The sequence below is a fragment of the Ornithorhynchus anatinus genome, chromosome 18, assembly GCF_004115215.2.
Source record: "Ornithorhynchus anatinus isolate Pmale09 chromosome 18, mOrnAna1.pri.v4, whole genome shotgun sequence".
Taxonomy (NCBI): domain Eukaryota; kingdom Metazoa; phylum Chordata; class Mammalia; order Monotremata; family Ornithorhynchidae; genus Ornithorhynchus; species Ornithorhynchus anatinus.
In genome coordinates this window covers 3,962,000-3,988,745 of record NC_041745.1, presented here as the reverse complement: position 1 = coordinate 3,988,745, position 26,746 = coordinate 3,962,000, and the positions used below count along the sequence as shown (strand labels likewise).

The 26,746-nt window shown below is 54.2% G+C and overlaps 1 protein-coding gene across 1 annotated transcript in view; it reads left to right on the top strand.

Moving 5' to 3' along the window:
- The window catches only part of PTPRF (protein tyrosine phosphatase receptor type F), a 379,820-nt gene that overhangs the window by 309,384 nt on the left and 43,690 nt on the right, over window positions 1-26,746 (top strand). Inside the window, exons 9-15 of the mRNA XM_029046831.2 lie at window positions 1,418-1,999; window positions 2,904-3,037; window positions 4,199-4,343; window positions 9,112-9,417; window positions 12,933-13,120; window positions 22,042-22,068; window positions 26,232-26,349. Of these exons, the coding sequence (XP_028902664.1) occupies window positions 1,418-1,999; window positions 2,904-3,037; window positions 4,199-4,343; window positions 9,112-9,417; window positions 12,933-13,120; window positions 22,042-22,068; window positions 26,232-26,349 (1,500 nt within the window). The remainder of the gene's footprint in view (window positions 1-1,417; window positions 2,000-2,903; window positions 3,038-4,198; window positions 4,344-9,111; window positions 9,418-12,932; window positions 13,121-22,041; window positions 22,069-26,231; window positions 26,350-26,746) is intronic.

The following is a 26,746-nucleotide window of genomic DNA, read 5'->3' as shown; positions in this document are numbered from 1 at the left end:
ATAGTCCCAGTAATAGATTCTGCCTGAGGACTCGTGTGTGTGCGTGTGCATGTACACGTGCACACGTGTGAGTTCCTTCATTGAACATGTGTCGTGGATTGTGAGTTTGCTGTAGATCTAATAGGGAGCTCAGAATGATACCCACACTCGACCTTACCGCCCAAGAAGACTGGCCAGGCAGGGCCCTCCAGAGACCATCTGGTGTCCTTGCCCTCCTCAAACCCAGACAGATGGGTCTCTCTCCAATTTTGAGCCATCTCCTGGGAACAGGGCTGCACACCCTGCTTTGATCCTCCCTCTCTCACAACCTCTCTCATCCAGTTCCTTGTGGGTGGCCCAAATCGCTCCTTCTGCAGTACAAACTCATTCCCTGCTGTCCTGCCTCAGTGGTATTGGAGAGAAGCCATTCACCGGCACCGTGTAGTAACCTTGCAGAGGCTTGAGGGACATGCTTCAGCCCCTCTCCCCAGCTTCTCTCTTCCAGTTTCAAAACCCCCAGTTCCATTAGCCTTTTCTCAGCAGAGGGCCCGCTTTATTTCATCTCGACAACTTCCTCCTGCCAAACCCAGGAAGATTGAGCAGGCAAAGGAACCGAGGCCTCACCTTATATCTGAGGTTCATGTTGTCTTCTTACCCCTCTTACCCAGGAGGCCACTGAGGAGGTGCCGGGCCGCTCGACTGGTAGGACCGATCATCCCTCAAGCCCTATAAGTAGCTCAAGGGTGACATGACGGGTCCTCCCTGCACAGTATATCCTCTTGTTGTGGGGTGACAGGCCCAGATGAAATACACGGCTATGAATATTTAGGTTATCTGCCAAAGGCCCGAATACTAAATCCCTGGTCTTCTGGCCATAAAACCAGGCTGATTTCCCCTGCGCTGCAAAAATGGCTAAAGTACTGTCTCTGTAGAGCTGGTGGGGTCGGGGGTGGAAAGGGGAGGTTCCCAGAGAAGGAGGAGACTAAGAGGCTGAAACACTCACTGAGGAGGAAAGGGAGAGGATTTTATGCTTCAGGAGTGGGGTTTTTTGGGGGGCCGCAAGGGGGAAAGGCCATGGTAATTCCCTGGAGAGTCTTCACCTTGCCAACACTAGAACTGAGGGCAGAAACTCCCAGAAAGGGAACCTCACTCCTCACTCCAACATCTGGTTTAAATGATCTTTCTTTAGTCCATGCCAGCCGGCCCCGTGAACAGGCCTAATGGCATGATTACTCCTTTATCCATCCATTCGGAACCAGTTCAAGCACTGCGCGTAGTGTGCAAATGCATCTTCCCCAGCGGGAAACAATTTCTTCCATAAGCAAAAAGCCACCCGTTCATGGGAGATGGCAACTCAGGGTTGGATCACTGAGACCACTGGAGGAAGCCGGCGATTCGGTGATGCCAATCCAGCGCCTCCTCTCCTTTTCCATCACAGCTCTGCCCAAGCCACCCTCAGAGCCACTGGTGACCGAGACTACCGCCACCAGCGTCACCCTCACGTGGGACTCGGGCAACTCGGACCCCATCTCCTACTACGTGATCCAGTACAAGCCAAGGTCCTGGGACGGCCAGTTTCAGGAGATCGATGGCGTGGCCACAACGCGCTACAGCATCGGGGGCCTCAGCCCCTTCTCCGAGTATGAGTTCCGGGTCCTGGCGGTGAACAACATAGGGCGGGGTCCCCCCAGTGACTTGGTGGAGGCCCGAACGGGCGAGCAGGCTCCATCCAGCCCCCCGCTGAAGGTGCAGGCCCGCATGCTGAGCGCCAGCACCATGTTGGTGCAGTGGGAGCCCCCGGAGGAGCCCAACGGGCAGATTCGAGGGTACCGGGTCTACTACACCACTGACTCCCACCTGCCGCTGAATTCCTGGCAGAAACATAACACGGACGACAGCCACCTCACCACAGTGGGTAACCTGATCACTGGCATCACCTACAGCATCCGGGTGCTGGCCTTCACCTCTGTGGGGGACGGGCCGCCCTCCGACATCATCCAGGTCAAGACGCAGCAAGGAGGTATGTGAGCAGGGCCCTGCCATTCTCTTCTTTCACTCTCTCCTACTCGCCTCTCCCTGGGGCTCTGCCTTTCTCTGCCCTTTCTCCCTCCATTCTTCTTCCCAGCCTTTTTCCTCCCCCCGCCTTCTCTCCTGCTTCTTTTCTCTCTGTCTCTCCCTAACCTTCTCCTCCTCCCTCTCTTTTGTCTTTCCCTTCTCTTCTGCTCCATCGGTTTCTTTCTCCACCCTTTCTCTCTGTCTCTCTGTCTCTCACTCTCATTCTTGCTTCTATTTTCAGTCCCTCAGTCATTTCAATGCCTACTACTCCTATTGGGTGTGATCATCTGGGAATTTTAATTTGGGGAGCATCTTTCCTAATTCCTGTAGACCTAGGGTCATTTCCAGTTTGGACTGGCCTCCAGTTTGGTTGACTTCAACAACCCCACATATCCCGTGCTCCTTCACACACACACACCTGAAACGGGGAGCAAGGAGACGCCCCCACCGGCTATCTTAACCCCGTCTTGTTTTGGCCAGGCTGATCTTTTACCAAATTGTTGTGGCACTAGGGGCTGATGGGTGCTATGCAGGCCCTCAATTGGGGTGCCTTTCTGGAAAGAAGATGGAATAACAGGACTTGTGGCATCCTCGGTGGGTGTGCTTCAGTGGTCATTAGCCAGCTGTGCCTCTCTGCCCCTTCAACTCTTCCATCGGACCATCTGGCTCAGACCAACCAGTTGAGTTGGCCTAGGAGACGGGGAATGATGGATAAGGAAAGCATAAGGACGGAACGGCTCCTCTGCCTGTGGTAGGAGCCCTCTCAGAGCTGGATTGGGACCCCAGGGGTAAGGGACCTCCTCGGGGTGTCGGAAAAGAGGGGTTGCTCAAGAAAGATCCGTGACGAGTTTCGATGGTGGCGATTACAGTGCCAGCCCAGCCCGCCGACTTCCAAGCCGAAGCCGAATCTGACACCAGGATCCTGCTGACGTGGTTGCTGCCCCCTCAGGAACGCATTATCAAGTATGAGCTGCTCTACTGGGAAGGAGAAGATGGGAAGCAGGTGAGGAGGAAGAGGAGGAGGGGAGTGGGGTGGAGAGGTGATGGCATCAGTCTGACCAAGCGGTCAACTAGTCCATGGCCTGGAGGTGGCAAACTTTAGGGGACAGCAGATTTTGCCTCCACCATTCTAAAGGACTTCTTCTCTCAGCATCCCTGCCCAAATTCCCCTTTCCAATCCATCGGTCAGAGGACCTAGATTCTAATCCTTGCTTCACCACTTGTCTGCTGTGTGTGACCTTGGGCAACTCACTTAGCTTACTGTGCCTCAGTTCCCTCATCTGCACAATGGGGATTCACTACCTGTTCTCTCTCTTTCTTAGACTGTGAGCCCCAAGTGAGACCTGATTGTACTTCAGTGCTTAGTACGATGCTTGGCATGTAGTAAGCTCTTAACAGATACCACAGCTATTATTATCATCCCAAAGGAATGAAGGCTCTTCAAGGATGTTGTTGACATTCCTTGGGAGCAACAGTGTAATGAGAGAGAGAGAGACTCCAATCAATCGGAGGTATTTGTTGAGCACTTACTATGTTCACAGTGCTGTACTAAGTGCTTGGGAGAGAGCATTATGACAGAATTAGCAGACATGTTCCCTTCCCATACATAGTGAGCTTAAAGTGTAGAGGGTGTTCTCTTGGCAGGAAACCCATATAATAATAATGTTGTATTTGTTAAGTGCTTACTATGTGCCAAGCACTGTTCTAAGCACTGGGGAAGATACGGGGTAATCAGGTTGTCCCACGTAGGGCCGCACACGTGAAGACCCTCAACGTTTTGCAAGCTTCCGTTTTATACCCGGTCTTATTTTTCACACTTCCTGCCCGCACTCCTAGCTGGACCCGTTTCATCGTCTGTCTCCACCCCAGTACTTCCTCACCTTCCTTGTCCTCATGTATCCCTAGTGGTCGTCCCTTCCCTAGCATTTCTCTACTCCGGGTTCCTTCAGGTCAACCCCGGTGATCATTCCTCACTGTCTATCTCCCACTGTCTGGCTCATCGCCCGGCCTCAAGGTCTCCTTGTTTCTTCTTATTATCTGCAGTTTGGCCTGATTTATGCAAGCTGTGTGTTTTTAGATGCTATTTGTCCCCCTCAGAATCACCCGATACCCAAGAATCTGTTTTCAGGAATAAATAATGCCTTCTCCATGTTGCTTCTTCCAGCAAAAGGTGACCTTTGACCCCACCTCCTCTTACGCAGTGGAAGGCCTGAAGCCAGACACCCTGTACAAGTTTAGCCTTGCCGCACGCTCGGACATGGGCGTGGGAGTGTATACCCCGACCATTGAGACCCGCACCGCCCAATCCAGTGAGTATCAGTATGGGGGCTTTAGCCCAGGGCCCCCCACCCTCCGCTCTTCTCCTCTGCCAACCCCCCAGCTCGGGGGAAGTGGCAAAGCCATCGGTCCTGGGGAAGGAGCGGCCCAAGGTACACCCAGGGACTGGGCTGAGCACCACCACCCACACCACCTCCTGGCATTATGATCAGTAAGCTCCCTGCCGGAAAGCGGCACCAGGGCTCCTTGTCGTGTAGGAGGAATAAAGTCGACTGGTAAGTGAAGTATCTCTGCCATGCCAGGCTTTCCCCATCCTCCCCATTTCCTTCCCTCATGCCTCATTCCGCCCCCTGCCCCACCCCTCACAGGTAGACTCACAGAAACTCTTTGCGGGGTGGAGAGAGGAGGGAGGAGGGGATGGAGCCACGTGGTCAGGCGGGCACCTTTCTGTGAGTCTGCGAGTGCCCCTCCGTGTGCCCACGAGGCGTAGGATCGGCACCGGCTGTGTCTTCGTGGGCCTTTCGGCCTGCCTGCTGATCCTTCTCCCATCACGGAAGCTCTCTGCTGGATCCCATCACTCTTCTGGGCAGGGACGTCATTAGCTGACGTCATCGACTCAGTCGAGAAGCTTCTGAATGGGCCTGCCAGCCTCGGTGCACTGAGGATGGAGTGAGTGTGCATGGATGAGCGAGAATATGAAAATGAATGCATGCATTCCTATGTTCCATTCCGGTGTGTGTGCATCTGTGAGAATCTCTCTGCAAAAGATGGTCTGAAAGATACTGCGTGGAAGAGGAGGAGGAGGAGAAGAAGCGGGCTGTGTTGCTCTGTAAGAGGCTGAGACTGACGACAAGTAAGAGCCAAAAGCCCCTGAATTACTAAAGCTCTGAATTAATGAGGTGACCTAGGCAACATCGCTTTCATCTTGCCCAAACTGACTGAAGAGCAGGGCTTGGACTGGCCCTGATTGGCAGCCCACAGGCCTCCACATAAGCAGATTAGGGCTATCAAAGGGTGAGGGATAAACGAGCTTGCTGTCAGTTTTATGCAAAGAGCATTAAAAGAAAAATGGAAAAAAGAAATGAAAGTTTTCCTTTTCATCTCGGTCTCATTTCCCCTGATTTAATGACTAGGGAGAGTGAGGGGAATGATAGACACGTGTTCTGTCTCTGAACAGAGCCAGGAAGCCAGAGTGAGACACTAGCAGTTTTCTGGTCATTAGAAGAAGAGTGTAATTAAGAGCATAGTAGTCCTCATATCAGGGCAGGGGTGGCGGTGTGTATATATGTTTGTTTTTGTGTCTCTCTTTCAATAGCAAACATCTCCCAGCCCAGTTAAAACCAAGCTATATATGTCTAATGGAATCTCAGTCCCAACACGGTAGATTGTACGTAAAATATGACGGACAGCAGAGATCAGACCCTTATAAATATTTAAGCATAGGAGGACGCTCCCAGAATATTATTAGAGATGTTATTTTTAGTCCTTATTTGTTGCTGGGCTTCTTATTTGGTAACTGATAGGGAAAGGCACCCTTCATCCTCTTTTCTGTGACAGCCTAAACCCTGGCCCTTCTTGCCCCTGCCACAGAGCTGCAGCGCTGGCGTGGCACACGGCCTCTTGCCAAACCTCCTCAGTAATGATGCCCAGTTGGAGATGTGCATTGCCGTGAAGCAGCCCCTCTCCTTTGGGGTGGGGTTTATATCGGGAGGGCCACAGACGGGTGTCATCTTTCTGATCATTTGTCCAGAAAGTGTTCTGGGTCGTGGGAAGTTGACCCTGGATCAGAGTCAGGTGCAAGGCCTAGAACTCTCTGAATGACGGATAGGACAAGGCAACATCAAATCTGGATGGGATTGATCTTGGGTTTAGCCCACTGCTGCTTAGCTTCCTGTGAAACTCTCAACCGATTCAGTCAGTGGTATTTATTGAGTGCTTATTGGGTAGAGCACAGTAGTAAGCGCTCCGGAGAGTACAGTACAGTGGAGACGTGATCCCTCCCCACAAGGAACTTAGAGACTAGAGAAGCAAAAGGTTGGAAAATGGATAGCACACCACCCCCCTCCCCACCAAATCCAAGACTACCCCTTTCCCGCTCCAACACAGATCTTGTATCTACACCAGGTCTTCCCCTGTCTTCTACAAGGATTCTTGTGCAAGGGGTAAGAGGTACCTGCTCAACCACTGCTGGCCTCTATGAGAACCGAGCAGCTGGACTTGTGATCCCAATCAGAGTCTCTGCAGGGATATGAAGGGAGGGATGAATGAGAGAGAATATGGCTGGTTCTGAGTCTAGAGGAAGCAGTGAGTCCCAGCCCTTGTTCCTAGTTGTGGTGTTGCCATGGTTGTCTGACTCGCATTTTAAGATTGATCAGGGAAGATGTTTCCTTGTGAGGAGAGACTGAAAAGATTAGGGTCCTTCAGTCGGGAAAGATGAAGGCTGAGAGGAGATGTGATTGAAGTCGACAAAATCGCGAAGTGGGTGGAAGGGCAAACTCAAAATTGTTCTTCAAATTCCACAGCCATAGGCAAGGGAACTCTCCCTGAACTTTAAAGGTGGTTGCTTCAAAGTATATAACAGGAAACATTTCTGCCCACAATGGTGGAAGGCATCTGGTGTTTGTTACCACATCACAGGCTGAAATGGCAGCAGGTTCAAAGGGAGTTTAGATAAATATATGGATGAGGGGTCCAAAATGGGTCACTAGAGGGGAAAGTTTGCTCCTCTTCTTGAGTGTGAGCTTTCTTTTTTGTGTGGTATTTGGATTTTGGAGTGGTTTTTTTTTTGTTTGATGGTATTTGTTAAACACTTACTGTGTGCCAGGCACTATTGGTTAACTATTCATCATATGCCAGGTACCATACTAAGCGTTGGGGTAGATTCAAGAAAATCAGGTTGGATACAGTCCATGTTTCATGCAGGCTCACAGTCTTGAGCCCCACTTTACAGATGAGGTAACCGAAGCGCAGAGAAGTTAAATGATTTGCCCAAGGTTACGCAGCAGACAGATGGTGGAGCTGGGATTAGAACCCAGTTCCTTTGACTCCCAGACTCGTGCTTTTTCCACTAGGCTATACTGCTTCTCTAATTGATTGAAAGTTAGGGGAGTTGAATGATACCACCCTAAATGTTAGGCCTCTGGGCATCTCTGGCTAGCACCCTAGGCTAGGGTCATTGGTCTGATTAGCAGTGAAGAGCTTCTAGTTTTATGTTCTTTTTCCAGTGGGATCAAAGAGGCTAGGTGTCAACAAGCTCTAGAGAACCCAGGGAGGCAAAGTACCAGCAAAAGCGATATTCAAACAGTCCACTGGGTTAGAATGTGTGCACCTCCCCCTTTTTCCTCCCAGGACTGGACAATTATGAGATCCCAGTTGTAGCCTTCGTTTCTCTCCAACCTGTAGTATTCTCGTCACATCCCCCTTCTCCTCTTCCTGTCGTTCTCCTCCAGTTCATTCAGTGCCACCCCAGACCTCTTCTTCTCCAGGAGCCCTGATCCCGTCACACCCCTGAGGTATTCCCTTTCCTTCTCCTGCCTCTCATCCTGAACACTAACTAACATCTCTCCCTCCCCTCTGGAGGCCTTCTCTGCCTTTCCACCCCTCATCTCTCCTGGGTTTCTGGGCCTCAACCCGAGCCTCGTGGCCTCACCTCTGGTTTTAACCCCTCTTTCCCAAACCAAAGGTTTTTGTGCTCTCTCTGGGCCTTCCAGACTGGTGTCTCTCTGCTTTGTTTGGAGCCCTCTGTGCCGCCCCCTGCATCATGAGGCAAGCAGAAAGCCACAATCTCCTTCCGGAAGAGCTGAGACCTCAGCCCTAATTTCCAGGGGCTGGAGATCCACGGCGTTGGGAATGAGCCTGGGGTCTCCTCAGCTGAAGGTCAGCCCCCTTTCCCTGGCTCCTGGTTTTCATACCACCACCAAAACACCATTTCTGCTTCTCTTTGGAAACTGAGAGAGACTTGGCCGAACTGGGTCTCAACATTTCTGCAAACAGAAAATCCCAGCCGCTTCCTGGCAGGATCTCATCCCATGAGAGCTGGCCTAGGGAGTGAGTTGGGGCTAGTGGGAGCAGTAACAGTAACAGGTCTTCTCGGTTAGGGCAGGAGAGGACCTCAGCTCCCCAGTTGGATGTGACTTGTGCATGGATTGTGGCGTGGTCGGTGGCGGGGCGTGTGTGTGTGGCACCCCAGCAGAGTGTGTGCGCGTGTGTGCCTGTTGCCCAGGGTCTCTGAGGAAGTGTGCTTGTGAGATCCATTCCTACCCAGAACGCATATTTCATTGAACCTGCTCAAGTTGCCAAATTTTGTTTTGCTGCTTTATCCAGTTCAGTTGCCGCCTGTGTTCTCCGCCCCTAGTTGGTACGGCTCCTCTTACTCAGCCGTTGGCTCGACGGGCTTCCTCGTGCAGGGGAGCGTTTGCCGTGAGCTTGCTGAGCCTCCCTCCGAAAGAGGGGCCACTTAGGAAGCCAGTGGAACCGCTCCCCAATAGGACAGAGGGATCTCGATGGCTGCCACAAATGGCAGCGGGTCAGGAAGAGCCGGACTTCCCGCCCGCCCTTCTTTCCAAGGCTGCTGCAGTGAGGCAGGGCGGGCGCTCCGACTCCGGCTCGCCATAGAGTCTCGTGAAATGGCACCGTCCGTGTCGTCTGGGAGGGGGTGGGGCCGGGAAGGCTCTTAGTGGGTTCTGCGGACGGCCGCCTGGCTGGGTAAGAGGCTCCCCGTTACGTTTTGGTTTTCTTCTTCCGCTCGCCCGCCACTCATCGCCCTTCATCTCCCCACTTCCTCCATTTATTTGTCCCCAGCCCCCTCCGCCCCACCCCAAGAAGTCGAGTGTGTAAGCACCAGCTCCACCACGATCCGGGTAAGTTGGGTGCCTCCGCCCGCTCCGAGCCGCAACGGGGTCATCACCCAGTACTCCGTTGCCTACCAGGCAACGGAGGGAGAGGACATCGCCCGGCACGTGGTGGACGGGATCGGACGGGAGAGTTCCAGCTGGGAGATCAAGGACCTGGAGAAATGGACAGAGTACAAGGTGTGGGTGCGGGCCCACACGGACGTGGGGCCCGGCCCCGAGAGCCCCCCGGTGCGGGTGCGCACTGACGAGGACGGTAGGTGCTCTCGGCGCCCCCTGAGAGTCCCCTGGTGTGGGGGCGCAGGACTCTGGCTTTTGGCTTCCCTCTGGGGCTTTCTGGGTCTGTGGGCCTGCCTCTCGATTGGTCCCCGGCCGTGGGAGAGGCTGCTCGGGGGCCGGTGGACGTTGGGTGGGTTGTGGTGTTTGCAGCCGCTGAGACGGTGAAGGGGCTGCTGCTTTTCCAGAAAGGAGTGTGCTCGTTTTCTCTCCTTTCTCTTTCTCTCTCTTTCTCCCACTCCCACTTGCTTTCCCCCTTGCCGCTCTTCTGGCTCATGCCTCTGCCCCGACTCCACGGGATGGCAGACCTCTGTCTGGGCGCTTCCGGAGCCTCTTGCTGAGGCAGCTCCCACCCCTGACTCAGAAGCTGCCGAGCCGTGCTCCTGGCCCAGAGCCCCGTCGGGCCCCCTCTCTGCCGGCTTGGCGCTCTCCTGAGCTCTTGGGGATTCGTGCCAGATCCCGGGGCCTCTGGGTTACTGGGCCAGTTCACTTTTCCTCTGCCTTCCCGAGATGACTCATTGCTGCTACGGAGCTTGGACCCTGGGAGAAACAAAAGCCACTTCTGTGAAAGCGGTCGAGTGTGGGCTTCCCCCTCTCAGGGCTCCACTTAGCCGGTTTCCCCGAAACCTGGGATCCGGGAAGACACACGGCACTGGGGAGAGTACCCCAGAGATTGTCACGCCTCCCGAGGCTTCCCCCCTCACCGCCCTAGGCCTGCTAGGTCCCTCTCCAGCCCCCTGCCCGGGTGGATTCACTCTGCAGGCCTCCCCGGTCTCCATGAGACTGAGGTGGGGCACGCAAGTGGAAGGGTGGGGCGGGAGGAGGGTGGTGCTTGGGTGCATCAGTTTAGCCTTCCTGGTCTTCAGCGGACCTCGGCCCCGATTTATTACCCAAAGACAAGAGAGGGAGAGGGAAAGCGCGAGAAAGCGGCTTTTCACATCCCTTGTAGACAAGCCCTTGGAGCTCGGGTCCAGAAACATCCTTGACTCTGGCCCTAGGTTGTCTCCCGGGGCAGTGTGCCCTGCTTGCTGGGGTGATTTGCCCCGGTTCTCCTTCAGCCCAGCTATACCCCGAGGGGAGCTCATACCTCAGAGATGTTCTCACGGGCGCCGCTCGGCAATGACGGGGCAAGATGGTTGAACACCTGGACTCAGTTGTCAGGAGTGATTTGCGAGCCTCGCAGCAGGGCGACGCTCCGGAGATGTCCGTGAGAATCACCGAGAAACGCCAGGCTTGACGAACAGAAACAAACAAATTCAGCTTTCTGTTTTTGAGTCTGACACTCCTGCTGAAAGCTGACAGGCGCTCTGAGATGCGTGGGTGTGTGCACGCGTACACACACACACACAGAGCACACAATCTCAAATAGGAGAAGCAGCATATCCTAAGGGACAGAGCAAAGGATCAGGAGTCACAAGGACCTGGGTTCTAATCCCGACTCTGGCACTTGTCTGCTGTGTGACCTTGGATAAGTGATTTAACTTCTCTAGGCCTCAGTTATCTCATCTGTAAAATGGGGATACATTCTGTGAGCACCACGAGGGTCATGGACTATGTCCAACCCTGTTAGCTTGTATCTACCCCAGTGCGTAGTACAGTGCCGGGCACATAGTATTTTTAAAATACTCTAAAGGGAAAAAAACCCACACATTTAGCTCACTTACGCTCACGCTCGGATATGCACGTACTCCAAGTGCTCAAGCTCACGCTCACAAGCACGTGCACCCACAGGTTTCCTCGGAATCTGTTTCCAACTGCCAGGGAGAGGGCTAGAAAGCCTCTCTCCTAAGAAAGGGCCATTTGGGAACCCACAGGTTTCCTCGGAATCTGTTTCCAACTGCCAGGGAGAGGGCTAGTAGCCTCTCTCCTAAGAAAGGGCCATTTGGGATTAGCTCCTTCCTGCTTGGGGCCCCTCTCTCATCTCGCTCCGGCTGTGCGGAAGAATTGGTGGGGAAAAGAGCGTTGTGGGGAGGGATTGTCTTTTGCCTTTGGCCTGTCTGGGGAAGCTCCTTTGCTTCCCAGTCTGAGGCCTGCCACGGTCCCTCGGGGACAGGAACCCAAGGCTTGGAGGCTAACCACTGGACAGCCCAAGCCTTTCCCTGCCGAGACCAGATCTGGCCTGGGAGATCTGGGAGGCTCCTTCTTTCCTTCATTTAATTACCTAAATTTTAAAAAGACATCTGGGAAAAAATAATGAATTGCCTGAAGGCTGAACTCAGTACAGCTGCCTGCTGGGTGCTGGGTGTCTGTGCCTTCTCAATGAGCTGACTGCAGTCACAATCTTCATTATGGCTGCGAGTCAGCTCTCCACTGCTAATTACTTAATTGTGATTACTTCTGGCTCTGCTGGGAATTGGGGCTTCTGAGGTTTCCGGAGACCCCAGGCTGGTCCCCGAGGAAGGCCAGCTGGGCCCCCCGGGTGGCCATGCAGACGGTTATGGGGGTGGGGTGGGGGGGCCTGACCCCCCTCCCTGGACAGATCGAGCCCCTGGACCATCCTGGGGTGAGACCATAGTCCGACGGGAAGACAATCTCCGTAGCTTTGCTTTCCCACGGACTCCATCGGGAGGAACTTAGGAGTCACCGCGAGACTCATTTTTTTCGAATTGACATTTTTGTCACAGTCGATGCAGAAGGAGGAAAAAGGTAATAAGGGTGTAATTTTTACAAATGGTAAATAGGATATAAATACGTTTTTAAATGTCTCACCTTGCAAGAAAATTGATATTTTGAAAGCAGGGTAATTTTTCATTTTATTATCCAAAGGTGTTCAGTTAGCCGTGCGTGAAATGCGTATTCTGTCCCCGCAGTGGGCACACCCCTGCTGCTCTCTTTCCCTGAGTGGAGGCAGGGACCGTTGGCTCGGAAATAGCTCGGGCTACAGGTGGTTCTGTCCTCTTCATGGGGAGGTAGGGGTGGGGGAGGTGGGGGGGTGTTTTCCTCCTCTTCTTATCACTCTGACATGTCCAAGGGAACGGGTTTCCTAGAGGGCAGGGGGAAGGGGAGGGAGATTTCGTCCTCTAAGCCCTTTCTTTTCTGCAGCTTTCTCTGGTGATTTTGGTGTCCGCTCTTCTGCTGATGTGCTATGTTGTAGGTGTGAGAAAGAAGCCTGAGGCTGCAGGAGGCCTCTTGATGGCAGCGCCGAGACTGGTCTTGATATTGTTGGCTAGAGAAGGGGCTGGGCGAGTCTAAAAAGGGTTGGGACGGGCCTCGGTGAAATGGTATGCTGTCTGGGGGATAGGGACTTCACAGCCTACCTCCGTCAGCCCTCCTGCTGGTTCGGGATCCCGTCAGTACCACCCTCCGCCAAGCTGGCCGCCAAGGAGGGATGGGGCCCCGTGGCAGCGGAGGTGGGAGAAGGAAAACTTTCTTCAAAATATCCCAACACTGCAGCTTGGGCTGGCCGGAAGTGGGGATGGGAAGGAAAGGGGCCCGGCCAGAGCTGGTTCATCCCCGTAATGCGGCGATCTGTCCCGTCTATGTCCCAGTGCCCAGTGCCCCCCCCGCGGAAGGTGGAGGTGGAGTCGGTGAATTCGACGTCCATCCGGGTCTCCTGGAAGGTGCCGCTCCCCAACAAGCAGCACGGCCAGATCCGGGGCTACCAGGTCACGTACGTGAGGCTGGAGAACAACGAGCCACGCGGCCAGCCTGTCATCAAGGACGTCATGTTAGCCGAAGCCCAGGTATGACTGCGAACTGAAGCGGGTGGGGAGAAAAGGAACTTAAAAGAGGGGCCGGTGGGTCCCTGGTCCTTCGGAGGTCTAGGAGTGTCTAGGGGCAGCCCGGCCCTGGCCCCTCCTCCCGTAGGGCCCCCGATGAGAGGCCTCGGCTTCCCTCCTCAGCTGAGGAGCCCTCTCAGAGGAAGCTTGGCGCCGAAGGGGGTTCGCACACTTTGGGAGAAGCAGTGTGGCCTAGTGGAGAGACCCCAGGCCTGGGAGTCAGAAGGACCTGGGTTCTAATCCTGGTTCCGCCACTTGTCTGCTGTGTGACCTTGGACAAGGCACTTCACTTCTCTGGGCCTCAGTTCCCTCATCTGTAAAATGGGGATTAAGACTTTGAGCCCCCTGTGGGACAGGGACTGTGTCCAACCTGATTAGCTTGCATCTACACTAGTGCTCAGTACAGTATGTGGCACATAACAGATACCGTAAAAAAAAAAAAATACAGGAGTTTGGCAGAGACAGTTCACTGTTTGCTTGAGAGGAAAGGGGAGACGGCTGGGGTGCCAGAATGTGTGGCCAAGCAGAGAGTGAACTCTTAGAGACCAGAGATGGGCAGAGGGGTGGATTAAGATTTAGCAGAACTCACTCCATCTCTCCCCTATTCTCCATAAGCCTTGGTCTCAGCACCTGCAGTTTCCACGCATTTTCATATTTCTCTTTCTCTCTCTCTCTCTCTCTCTCACACACACACACACACACACACACACACACACACACAAACACATACAAGCACAAACACTTTGCCACCCTGTCACTCAGCAGAGCTCTGACCCATCCCTCAATAAGATAAAACTCTCTTCTGCTGGGGCAAAGGTGGCAAAAGACTGGCTGGATTGGGCCCAGCCCAGCCCAGAGCTATGTCTCCAGATCTGGCCGTACAAGAGGACGACAAGAGCAGTCGCTGTTGGGAGTGACACACGATCGATCTAGAGCTGACCAGCAGGAACGATGCCTGCTATAAATACTGGAGAGCTGCAGCGATTAATTGATCCGTCTCCCGAATGCTGCGATGAATCATTTATACGTTTCTCGATAGGAAACAAAGTGCACAATGAAGGGTTTTTCTTTCCTTGTTCCTGTGCTGGAGGAGAGAACCCACTAACTGTGTAGGAGGGAAAATTTCTGTCTTCCTTTTTAAGGACTATGCAAACAGATCCTAGGATTGATACATAGGTTCCCTTTTGAGGTTTGGAGTGCCCATGGGCTCAGTTTGGGTACAGGCTGGGGAAGTGGGCTTCCTGAAGCCCCGTAAAAACCCCCAGGTCCCGGGAGACCCGAGCTTGCAGGGACAGGCCGGCCGGCGCCAAAGCAGACACGGTCCCGGTCTGGCCGATAGCTGATCTTCCCCCCTCATCCAGAATCTCCCAGTGACTTCAAAGTGACAGAACCCCATTCACCAGCCAGGACAAAGGGTCTTGTGGTGTTCTCAGTGATGTGGAGAGGACACGGCATTCAGGGACTTGCAGTCACCTTTCTGTTGCTGATCGCCATGAATTCTGTCATTCACGGGGCGGGGGTGTTCCCGGACGAGTAGTAAACTTTCCCCCAATCCCTCCAGAGCCGCTACACCCTTTGAACCCTGACCTAGGCACCGGCAACCTTTGCAAGTAGTCGGGGTGGCTGAGAGGAGAACCAAAATTTCCTTTCCAAAGCGGTGCCAGACTGTGTTTGGGTAGAGTGAACACTGTGCATCCGAGCCAGGTCTCCCAGGCCCAGATCATGATCTTAAGCAAAACAAATTCAAATCAGTTTGGGGATCAGGCAGGCCTGGACCCTGAATTTTGCCAAGATTATTGGGCCAGGCTCTGAAGGTCTTGCCTGTGCAAAGTTTTTAGGTCCTCCTCCTCCTCCTCCTCCTCCTCCCGGAACAGCATTGTTCCAGGGGAGGGTTGCGAGGGTCGAAAGGTTGGAGTGAGGGTGTCAGGCTGTTGATTTGAGAGCAGGGTGAGCCACATCGCTTATTTTGGGTCCAGGAATTTGCGCCTCACCTCTGTTGTCTCCAAAATTTGCTTTAACCTAAAAACGTGACCTCAGACAAAGGAAGAGGCGGTCTCAGAGATTCCTGGAAACCGTGGCACCGACAAACCTGGGGTGGAAACATTCCAGCAGTTATTCTCCCTGGCCCTTGGTTTGGCCCAGGTCTCATTTTCTTCTTTGACTGTGGCCCCTGAATGGCGTCACCTCAGTCCCATCTCTTTTCTGCGGGTTTGCCAGCTGACCCCTCATTACAAGGCAGCACCGGGGTTCTTTGCCGTAGTCTCTCTCCCTTTCTGATTGCTGGGTGAAGAGAGGCATCCCACCCCGCCCTCGGGGTCCTTGAGTTGACTGATTTGTCTGCTCAGCCGTCTCCTCTGGTGTCCCTTCCCGGTAGCAGAGTCTGGAGACGTTCCAGCGGGCATGCTGCTCTTTCAGGCTGCTGGGCTTAGGTTCTGCGTGGTGGCCGGGCAGTGTTCCCTCTGCTCCCGCTGCCACCTCTGATGGAGAAAACAAGGCTGAGGGTGGATCCTGGCAGGGGGACCTACTCTACTGCATCTATAATAATAATAATAATAATGTTGGTATTTGTTAAGCGCTTACTATGTGCCGAGCACTGTTCTAAGCGCTGGGGTAGACATAGGGGAATCAGGTTGTCCCATGTGGGGCTCACAGTCTTAATCCCCATTTTACAGATGAGGGAACTGAGGCACAGAGAAGTTAAGTGACTTGCCCACAGTCACACAGCCGACAAGTGGCAGAGCTGGGACTCGAACTCATGAGCCCTGACTCCAAAGCCCGTGCTCTTTCCACTGCGCCACGCTGCTTCTGCCCCCTGGGCATCCGAAGGCGCCGCACTCTTTGAAAACTGCCTTAATCACCAGCGACCGCCATAAAGAGTTGGGGCAGCGGCGAGGGCCGTAGTTCCCTTACCAGAGCGGCGTCGGAATGTGTTTGGGTGGAGTGAACACTTGTGCCCATCTCTCCCAGGCCTCCAGCCCAGGATCGTGATCTTAAATAAAACAAATGCAGATCAACTGAGAAGGTTACCACAGTGGTGACCAGTGAATGGGGAAAGTGGGCCTAAGGCTGCAGCACCGTGAATTCAGCCAGGCTCTTGAGGGCAGAGATCCCCTGGAGCCTGCCAAGATCCTCTCTGAAGGTACTCCACGGCAATTCAGCGGCATCTTAAACCCTGGCCTCCTGATGAGGCTGCAGCCGTGTGGAGGTTTCTCCTGCCTTTGGACACCCAATCGGTGGTGTCCTCTCCTGCTCCACATTCCCATCTTGCTGAGGAAAAGAGAAAAAGCTGGAGGGAGTCTCTGTCCTCACGTAGGAACCACCAAGGTAGACAGCCGCTGTGCTGCTGGGGCCGTGGCTGCCAGGCTGAGAAATCCCTTATGGCATCGACAACATCTTCCTCTCCTTGGCCCAGTGGCCAAGGCGACTTCCAGTGAAACATTTGATCTTCCAGCCTTGGGCCTTGGATGTCCCGGTCCTTTGAGGTTTTCACCCCGGGACATGCCGGAGAGACTTAGCAGAGAGTGATACATCCCTCTCTGGAAAGGGCAGGTCCTGGGGCTCTGCAGATACAGGCTCTTCACTGGCACCAGAGGAGCCTCATAGGTAGGAGTGGTCATGATCAGCTCTTCTCTCAGAGTCACCCCATATTCCCTGTGGGAGTTTGGGCCTCCACCGTCTGAGACCAAATGTCCCTAATGAATGAGACTAATTGGAAGAGAGCAAGTGAAATCTCTGTTCTCTCTGAGCTGAAATTGGGCCAGATTGCATCTCTGCTAACTTGTCCTTTTCTCTTCCTCTCTCTCTTTGGGGAGCAAGGGGTGAGGATAGCAGCCTCAGTTAACAGGAGCAGCTTGTGGCTTTTTTTCATACAGACTCTTGTCTTGGCACTCACTTCCTGGATTGGATAGGTGAACACACAGTGCTCCGATTCAGATTATCAGCATTCGCGTTCATTTATCACGGTCATTGAGTCTCCCGTGAACTAGGGTTTTGGAAGGACATTGCTAGGCTGGGGTAGATACAGGATTTATCAGGTCGGATACAGTCCCCATCCACATGGGATTTGGAGGGAAGGGGATTTAATTCCCATTTTATAGATGAGGAAACTGAGGCCCAGAGAAGTTGCCATTTGCCTGAGGTCACAGAAGGCAGGTGGCAGAGTCAGAATTAGAACCCAGTTCCTCTGACTCCCAGGTTTTTGATTTTTCCACTAGGCCATACTGTTTTCACTTCTTCCCTCTTGCAGCTGACCATGACAGGTTTGGGGTTTTTTTATGGGATTTGTTAAGCAGTTACTCTGTGGCAGGCACCGTACTAAGCGCTAGGGTAGATACAAGCTAATCATTTGGACACAGTCCGAGTCCCAAATGGGGCTCGTAGTCTTAATGCCCTTGTTATGGGCAGGGAACGTGTCAGCTCATTCTGCTGTGTTGTACCCTCCCAAATGCTTAGTACAGTGCTTTGCATGTAGTTAGCATTTAATAAATGCCACTGATTGATTAATCCCCATTTTACAGATAAGGTAACTGAGACACAGAGAAGTTAAGTGGCTTGCCCAAGGTCACATCAGTCAAGTGGCGGCGGCGGGATTAGAACCCAGGTCCTTCTGACTCCCAGACCCATGCTTTATCCACTAGGCCAGGCAGGTTTCTTTTAGGTTCCCGGGAGTGTGATCCTGCATATGTTGATAAGCTAGGCTGGGGAGGCTCCATGAAAAATGAGGAATTTCTGACCCCAATACCAGATTCTGAAGTCTCTTCTAGCTTTCCTTTCTCTGTCACTTCCCCCAAAGAAGACACATATCTTTTGAAGACCATTTGATTCTAGCAGGGGCAGGAACTCTTGGCTTTTTCCTAGTCTGACAACTGAACCAAATTCCTGGGCTGGTAGGGATTTCGAGGGGTCATCTCATCCATCTCCCGTCTCCAGCAAGTCCACACCTAACCCAGCCCATCTGATGGAGAACCATCCTTAGTGACCTCCGAGAAGGAAGGCTTCACGACTTTTGGCACCTAACCGCACAGCACCCTTGTCGATGATATCCAGATAAGACCATATAACAACTGGATAAGATAATACACTAGGAAATACAATAATATATCGAGTTAACATACACCACCATTAACACCTAACGCTGGACAGTCCCTGGAGTGTGCCATGGGCTCCCCATCAGAAATCCTGTTGGCTCTGATTCCAGTCCAGGCTGTCCCTCCCCAAGCCCTAAATACAGTCCTCTGCACACAATATGCGTTGAATAAATAACACTGACTGAGAGGATATTCTTATAGGGTGAAGCCTCCCAATCTGTAGAGCCTGTGGATGGCCAAAGTCTAGTGGATAGAGCAGGGGTTTAGGAGTTAGAAATCATGGGTTCTTATCCTGGCTCTGCTACTTGCCTGCTTGTGTGACCTTGGGCAAGTCACTTTACTTCTCTATGCCTCATTTCCTCATCTGGAAAATGGGGATTAAGACTGTGAGTCCTATGTGGGACAGGGACTGTGTCCAACCCAATTATCTTGTATCTACCCCAGCACTTAGAACAGAGCCCTGCACATAGTGCTTAACAAATACCATAGTAATTAATTATTAAACCAGCCATTGGGCCTAAAGAAAATGGGCAGCACAACTAAAAGAAACTGAAAAAACAGTGCTTCTCCTCCCTGTTCCCTGCAGGTATTTAGGGAGCTGGGGAGCAAGTGGAGAGAGGGTGGTGGTACTTGGAGAAGAGAGAGGAGAGAGTGGGAAATATGGGCGAGACTGAAGCAGATTTTGTGGGCAGTTCCGGTGGGCCCACCCGGCAGGGCTGTTGGAGAGAGGTACCATGGAATCCCAGCCAGTGACACTGGGCATATGTTCTGGGAGAGGCTGGCATTTCTCGAAGACACCAATCCCACGCAGCAGCGGGGGAGTCTCTCTGCTGCCTGTCTGGGTCCTTCAGCTTGGAAGTTATGTGAGTGACAAGTGGTCTGAAATTGATAGCCAAGCAAAGATTAGCAAGCTTTTTTTTTTTTTTAAATAATACATCGAAATGCTTACTTTGTGCCATGCACTGTATTAAGCACTGGTGTAGATACAAGCTAACCAGGTTGGACCTAGTCCCTGTCCTACATGGGGTTTACGGTCTTAATCCCCATTTTACAAATGAGGGAACTGAGGCCCAGAGAAGTGAAGTGACTTGCCCAAGGTCACACAACAGACAAGCGGCAGAGCTGGGACTAGAAACCCAGATCTTCTGACTCCCAGGGTCGTGCTCTTTCGACTAGTCCACTCTGCTTCTCTCTCTTCCCTCCCTGGAGGTCGGTGGCCAGTACTTTTCCACCGCACTGTGTTGGGTTTGGGTAAGAGGTTCCCTTCTGCGGGCAGGAGATTCCAGGACTCTGGAACTCCGGTGCCAAGGACCTGGAGAAACTGTTGGTTCTGGGGCCCTGAAGATTTGAATCAAAATCAAATTCAAACTGGGATTTTCGTAAGCCTATCTGGGCCCCCGAAACAATGACCCAAACCCCTAAGTTGAAGCCCCACGACCCTCAGGTCAGTGATAACCCAAGATGGTGCTCCCAAGGAATACCCCAACCAAACTGATCCGAATCCAGTGTTCAACTCTCTGTTTCCAGCTTCTTGTCCGGCAACCCAGCCAGGGAGAGAATACCCCCTTGTTGGGGTCATTTCTTCTAATGGTTTGCCTGCCTCTTGCCCTCTCCCTCTTTGTCTTTCCATCTTCCTCTCGGTTTCTCTCTCTCTTTTTTTCTGCATTTCACTCTGAGTGTCTTTGTTGTTTCCTCTACTTCTGTCTTTGCATGTGTATGGCTCTGTATCTCTCCATTTCCTTTTTGTGTGTTTCTCTCTCGCTTTCTCACTCCCCCCACCCTCCTTGTGTGTGTGTGTGTGTTTCCCCACGTCAGAGAGTTGGCCGTGGTGCCAGCATCAGCCCACACAGCAGCAGGGGCCGCCTTCTCCACCTGCTCCTTCCATGACTCCGTCTGCCGGAGTCAGCAGAACACAGACAGTGTTGGTGTAAAGCAGCAGGGGTGAGCTCTGCCAGCCCAGGGACCGGAGAAAGGTGGCTAGCGAGTCCTCCCAGACACTGGGAGGTCAGGCGGGGCTGTGGCAGCTGATTGCCCGGCTCTCGAAACGCTTCTTCACTGCAGGGGTGGCAGAGCAATCCAGGGAGCCGTTGGTAATCCACTCTGGGTAGGAATCAGGGGAGTGTCAGGTTTCCTGTGAGAAAAGGGGCCTCTTCTCTGGAGCCAAATGGCAAAACCAAGCCTGCTTTCCTGCTAGAACACTCAGTGCCCCATTAGCATCTTTTGGGTATAAAACTCAGTCATCTCTTTCATCCCCCTGCCTCGGGCGTGGCTCCACCCACCCTCCCACACACGTAGGCACTTTATTTTCAAGATCAACCTTGTTCTCTTCCCACCTCTGTCCAAACCTAGCTGAAATAGGGATTAAAAACTGACTTCCTGCTTTCACTCAGCAGGCACGGTCCCAAGCTTGTCAGCTTCCCTTTTCACCGTCATTTCTCAATGGAATGGAATTCTTCACGGTGGCTAGGGATTTCTGGGCTCTTATGGGCTCGGGCCCTGCTCTGGGCCTCCCCATCCCCTGTATCCTCTCCTCCTCCTCTCCCCTCTCTCCCGCTCCATCCCCCGGTTGAAGCCCCCAACCACGTGAGGTATAATTGGTGCTCAGATTCCCCCCCACTGCTGCTATTGCATTCCCCTCCCTACCCAAGTTGGGCTCAGGACTTGGACGTAGCCTGAAACGTGATGTAGCCAGCTCCGGGCTGTGCTAGAGGTGGCTGAATGGGCCCCAGGTGAAATTGTCGTCCACCCGGTACACATTTATCCGGCCGTTTTCTATCAATCCAGTCCCACATCACCTGCAGGGCGGGATAGAAAGCTGAGAGTCTCTCTCCCACCCTGGGGGCAGCCGTGGGCCAAAGGTTCGGCTTTGCCGGGGTCCCCAGGGGAAGGGCCACGCGGATGTGGAGAGCGCCCAGGCCAAGTCGGAGTCTTAGGTGGTGGAGGGCTGTGGGGAGCCCCCGGAGCGAGGCCGGGGAGCCCCTGGGTGGGGCTCCTAGTGATGTTCCCAGCCAGCAGCTCAGCCTTGTGGATTGAAGTCCAAATGAAGATGTGGCCACAGCAGCCACGCCAGGAGGCCGCAGACAGAAGCGAGGCAAGGCTCCGGGTCAGGATCGGCAGGCGTCATCCCTAGGCAGAGCTGCTTATCCCCCCGCGAGGACAGGTGACAGGTTGGTCTCCTAGTTGTCCCTTCCCTTGGTCCGTGATAAGAAGACGAGGAAGAAGAAGATCTGGGGTATTAAGCATTTACTACGTGCCAAGCACTGTGGTAAGCATTGGAGCAGACCCCAGATGATTAGGTTGGACATGGTCCCTGGCCCGGTTAAGGGGCAGGCGGTAGCTCTTTGGACATTTTTGGGAGGACTTTGGTAACGCACAGGAGTTTTTTCCCCTTTCTGGAGTAAGTATCACTCTCTGGTTTCCAGCAGGAGGCCGCAGTGGGAAAGGGGCCAGCCTCTGCCGGCGCCTCAGGCTGCTCACCTTTTTAGACCTGTCGCACTCCGAGGAGCTGACTCGTGTGCCCGTCCTGGTCCCTTGCTTTGTGTTTGTGCCGGCTGCATGAAAGGGTTGGGGGCAGAGCCTCCCTGCCATCTTTCCTGCGTCGGACATGGCCCGCGCTGAAACGATCCTCTTGTGTGTAATAACCAGCAACGAGTCCTGCTAACCCGTTGTGATGTCACTGTGAGCTCCTGTCCCGACAGACATCATCCCTTAAATCTCTCTGTCTCCATTTTTTCTCTCCTCCTCCTCCTGCTCATCCTCCTCTTCCTCCTCCACCTCCCCCCACTCCCACCCCATCAGTGGCGACCCGAGGAGTCTGAGACCTATGTAAGTACCATGGGTGTGTCATCTTCTGGATCAGAGGCGTTTGATGAATTGGTTTGTGGGTTTTGTAGACATGGTGCTGTCGGGAAATTCCTGTCGTTCCTTTTGTGGAGCCGGAGAGATGGCTGGGCATTGAGAGCCCTCCGTGAGCCGCAAATCCCGAGAAAATTGGCATTTAGATTTCTGCTAAATGCGGTAGCGATTGGCATTTTCCATAATCTATGTTTCCAGCCTGTTGCGAGGCAATTCTGTTCAGACATTAGTGATCGACTTTAAGAGTCCCATTCCCTGTTGCTGGCAGCATTGGGCCAGACAGCTGTGGAGTAAAATCGGATCTATAATCTTTAAACCACATTGATCCTGCTTGTGAAATATAGCCTGCGCTCCCAGGCACGACCTTTCGGTGAAATAGAGACTGTAATAAGAAAACAACCACTTCTGAACGGTGAAATCCAATTTCTCTCGTGTAATTTTGAAATACAAATGGGGAAGAACACGCTAGAAAATGACCTTTTTGGAGACCCGGGATTTTATTCGACTCCCCACCCTACCCCCAGCCTCCCTGGAGCTCCCATTTCAAGCGGAGGAATGTGGCCAGGAGGGGCTGGGCGGTGACAGCCCGATGTTTACATTACCCAGTGATTCCTTCATTCATTTTTTTCTTCCTCCCCCTCCCCCCCGCTGCGCCCTTGCCCTCCTCTGCAGCTTTTTCTGGCCTCGTGGTGTGGCATGCTCTTGCGTGAGAAATGCTCTTTGCTTGGGAATGGGAAGATGCCATGCCGCTGGGTGTGGACGGAGCCTGCAGTTGTCTCTGAACGTCTGGGCTCTCTCCTGGAGGGGTGGGAAGGGGCGGGGGCGGGTCCTGGCAGTCAGCGGGGCTTCCGCTCACGCTCACGTCCCGGAGTAGTCATGGGGTAGAGCTTGCTCACTGTGTCATTCCTGTTGGTGCTTGTCGGGGTGTCTCGGGCTTTGCCGGTTGCAAAATGGAAGGGCTGGGCCTGGGAGGAGGGGCACGGGGGGTGGGCAGGCGCGGCCAAGACGCCAGGCGAAAATCAGGATCGTCTGCTCGGGGAGGCGGTGAACTCCAGGGAACCTCTAGCGGAGGCCCCCTCCGCCCGGCCTTGATCTGATCCACCCTACAGTCCTCAGTCGGTTCAGTTCCTCGATGGGTTTGGAGTCTGGTCCCCTCTGGCGCGTGCAGTCGAAGCGGCCGTTGTATAAGGTCAGGCCCAGAGCTATGGTGCTGCCGCTTTGAGGGGGAGCCAGAGTTCTGGAAAGAGGGAGCTTTTCTGAATCCTGATGTCACCCTGGGAAGACACCTCTCAGAGCCTTCTCCCCACTCCAACCCGTGGGTCCGGCCAGCCGTGGGAGTTAGTTCTCGGTCAGCCTCTGCCTCTGGCTTGGTCTAGCTGGTTTGGGGCCCTCCATATTCTCATCTCCATCCCTTAGGAGTGGAAGGGGGTGGCCCGGCGCTGGGCCCAGGTGGTTGGGAGAGAGGCAAGGATGACTCACCGGGCATGTCATTTTCCCTTGGCCTGTGCAGCTCGAGTTTAAATGCGGCCAGCCCGGGCCCCAGATGAACCGGGACTCGATTCTACCACCAAGCTTTGAGACCTAGTTCCTCCAGGGTTAACAGATGCTAGCGGCCCAACCTCCCATCCGGCCCCGCCGGATGTCCCCACCTGGCCCCCCTGGGCGGTCCAGCTGGCGTACTCGCTGTCTGGGCTCTTTCCAGCCTCCTTAGAGGCACTTGAATACTCTTGACCACCTGCCTTCCCAACCTGGGGGCAGGTTACCCTCCTCGTGAGAAGGGGTCCGGTCCTTTCTGCTCCAGAGCTTCTAAACTCATTAAAACGGTCCTCCCGACGAGGCAGGGCTAGGTATATTCCGCCATTCCCCAGAGGTACGGCACTCCTCTCCATTTTGTGTGAAGGTAGCGAGGCACTGTGTAGCAAGGGGCTTGCTCGAGAGCAGCCGGTCAGTCCGTGGCAGAACTGGAGGCGGGACCCAGGTTTCCTCCTGGCCTTCCACGCAGTCCAGTTTTCCAGCGGGAAACTTTCCAGCGGGAAAGTTTCCCAGCTCCCGTGGGAGCTGGGCCCATAGAAGGCCAGAGAGACCCTCTGGTGGAGGGTAGAGGACTAGCGGCAGCGGGCGGTGGGTGCCCCAGGCCCTGGTCTCTCAGGCTCCGTGCGAGGAGACAAGCCGTCCTGTTCGGCGTCTCAGTGAGGTGGGGTGGAGAAAACCTGTGGCCCTGATCCAATTCTTTGTCTGAGGTTGAATAGGGGGATGAGCGACGCACCATCTGGAGGCTTCCGCATCGGAGGTGGGGCCTCCCCAGCACGCCATCCGTGCCCAACTGCACCCCGAGGCCCGTGGGCTCTCGGGCCAGGCAGGGGGCCTCACCAGCCCCCGGAGAGGCCCACGAGGCAATCACAGCCCCGGTGGCCCCACACCTCAGAGGGAGTTAGGAGGACCACCCCGGCACAGGCCTCCCCCTCCCACACGCACTCTTCCAGACCGGCCCCTCTGGCCCCTGGAGGAGGCAGCCAGGCACCAGAGGAGAGCCCCCCATCACCTCCCCTGCCTTTTAACTCCCCCCTGCCAGTAGGGCAGTGTTTCAGATTCCTTCTCTGTAACAGACTCAGCAGAGGGGACAGCTCAGGGCTGGCAGGGGTAAGAGACAAGGCAGTTGCCTGTAATGAGGCTAAGGTTCTGGGCCTGCCACTCCTCACCAAGCAGAGGAAACCCAAAGGAGGCCTGGGCCTGCCCCACTGAGTGGTGATGCCATCTCAAAAGGGCTCTGGTGGCCTCAGCCAATGTACTCCAGGCCCCAGCCAGCACTTCCCCAAAGGTTTAAACTGCCTCTTAGCAGTCATGGCTCTGGTCAGTTCTGGTTCATTTCACAGGTGTTTTTGGCCTCCAGGTGCTCGGGGGATCCGCCCCTTGGGCCTATGTTGCCCTCCTCACCAGGGACGGAATTTGTCCTTTGGTTGGCCCCGTGGCTACCCCGAATAAGCCATATCTGTCCCCCTGGGTCAATGTCACCATTCGCCTTAATTTTGCCGAAAGCTTCAGAAACAACAGCAGCTCCCTAGTCCCCATCTTCAGGTGGGACCCGGGGTCACGGCTTGGTGGGAAGAAGCAGACGCCAGCACCTTAGCCCCGTCTCAGACGGCTCCCCTTACTCCTGCCGGCTCTAGTTTGTCCCTCCTGCCGAGGCTTTTCCGCCTCATCCCGTGAAGAGAAGGAATCTGAAATGCTGCCCAGCTGGCAGAGAGGAGCCCTGTTGCATTACAGGGAGGCAAATGGCATTTGGCCATCGTTTCCCTCCCTGCAGCCATAGGCCCAGTTCCTCCTTAGCTTATTTAGTGTTTGGGCCAGAGCACTTCCTTTCTGGAGTTCCCTTAGGTGGGTCAGCCCTTTTCTACTAACTCAGGTTCTAGACTGATCCGCAGCAGTTCCAGGCTCCTTCCCAAGGAGTTGGAGCTGTTCTTTGGGACCAGGATACTTGGCGAGGGCCCAGGCCCGACAGAACGCAGGATCTGCCCAGCAGACCTGAAGCCTCCAGGGGAACCAATCTCCAAGATCCCTTGAGAGCCTGGGGCAGCCCCAGATCAGACAGGTTCCCAAGGAACCGGTTCTGTTCCTAGACTGCAGAGAGCCAGTCAGCTGGCCGTCGGCCGTTGAATTCCCCGCTTCCAGCTCCGCCAGACTCTGGCTGGGGCAGCAACATCGGTAACCCAGAGAGGCAAGTTGCTTGGGGAAGACAGCCTGACCCTAGCACTTCCCCCATTCTAGGTTGCCACCATGGTGGCGGGCAGGGGCCGTGAGTTTGTAGCTCCAGGCAGGATTTGACTTGAATCACCCCAAAATGAATCTGATTTTTAAAGACCCAGTTGAGCCCGAGTGAGAAAGCCAGCTCTGTGGGTTGGGCTGTGGTCCCCCTCCCCCAACCCACAGGGCTTTGAGTAGCGAATTCCGGCCAAGGCACGAGATGGTGTGTACGTCCAAGACAGGAGACTTGACCATCCCTCCCAGCCTGCCATTCTGCCATCCTCCACCAATCTGTCCCTGCCCTCTGACAAAAGTAACACAAGCTGTGTGTTTTGTTGCTTGTTTCCCTCTTGCCGTGGGACCGGGTCCTGTCCTCACCGCACCCGTAACAGGAAACCAGCATCAGCGGCCTGACGCCCGAGACCACGTATTCCATCACCGTTGCTGCTTATACCACCAAGGGAGATGGCGCCAGGAGCAAACCCAAGATCATCACCACCACAGGAGCGGGTGAGCCCAGGCAACTGCTTACCGGGGGAGGGAGATGTTGGGAGGAAGAGGGAAGCTGTGTGGTGTGAGGGGCTCTCTGACGGTGGTACCCCCCGGGCCGGTATGGTGTTGGGACTTGGAGTAACTGGGAGGAGACATCGTCTTGGGCTTCATCCATCCATCCTCACCCTCCCAGCTTTTCCTTCTCGCCCCACATTCCACCTGTGTGGATTAGGGATATCGTCCCCATGGTTAGCGGAGCACGTCAAAGCGGGCTTTTGCAAGGGAGTCCGGCGGGGAGCCTAGAACTCCCCCCTCTCCACCCTTCCCCGGCCACCTCCCCCTCACATCCAGAGCTACACCTGTCCTGTTGGTCAGAGTCACCGGCTAGAGATTGAGAGAAGGGGAAAGGAATGGG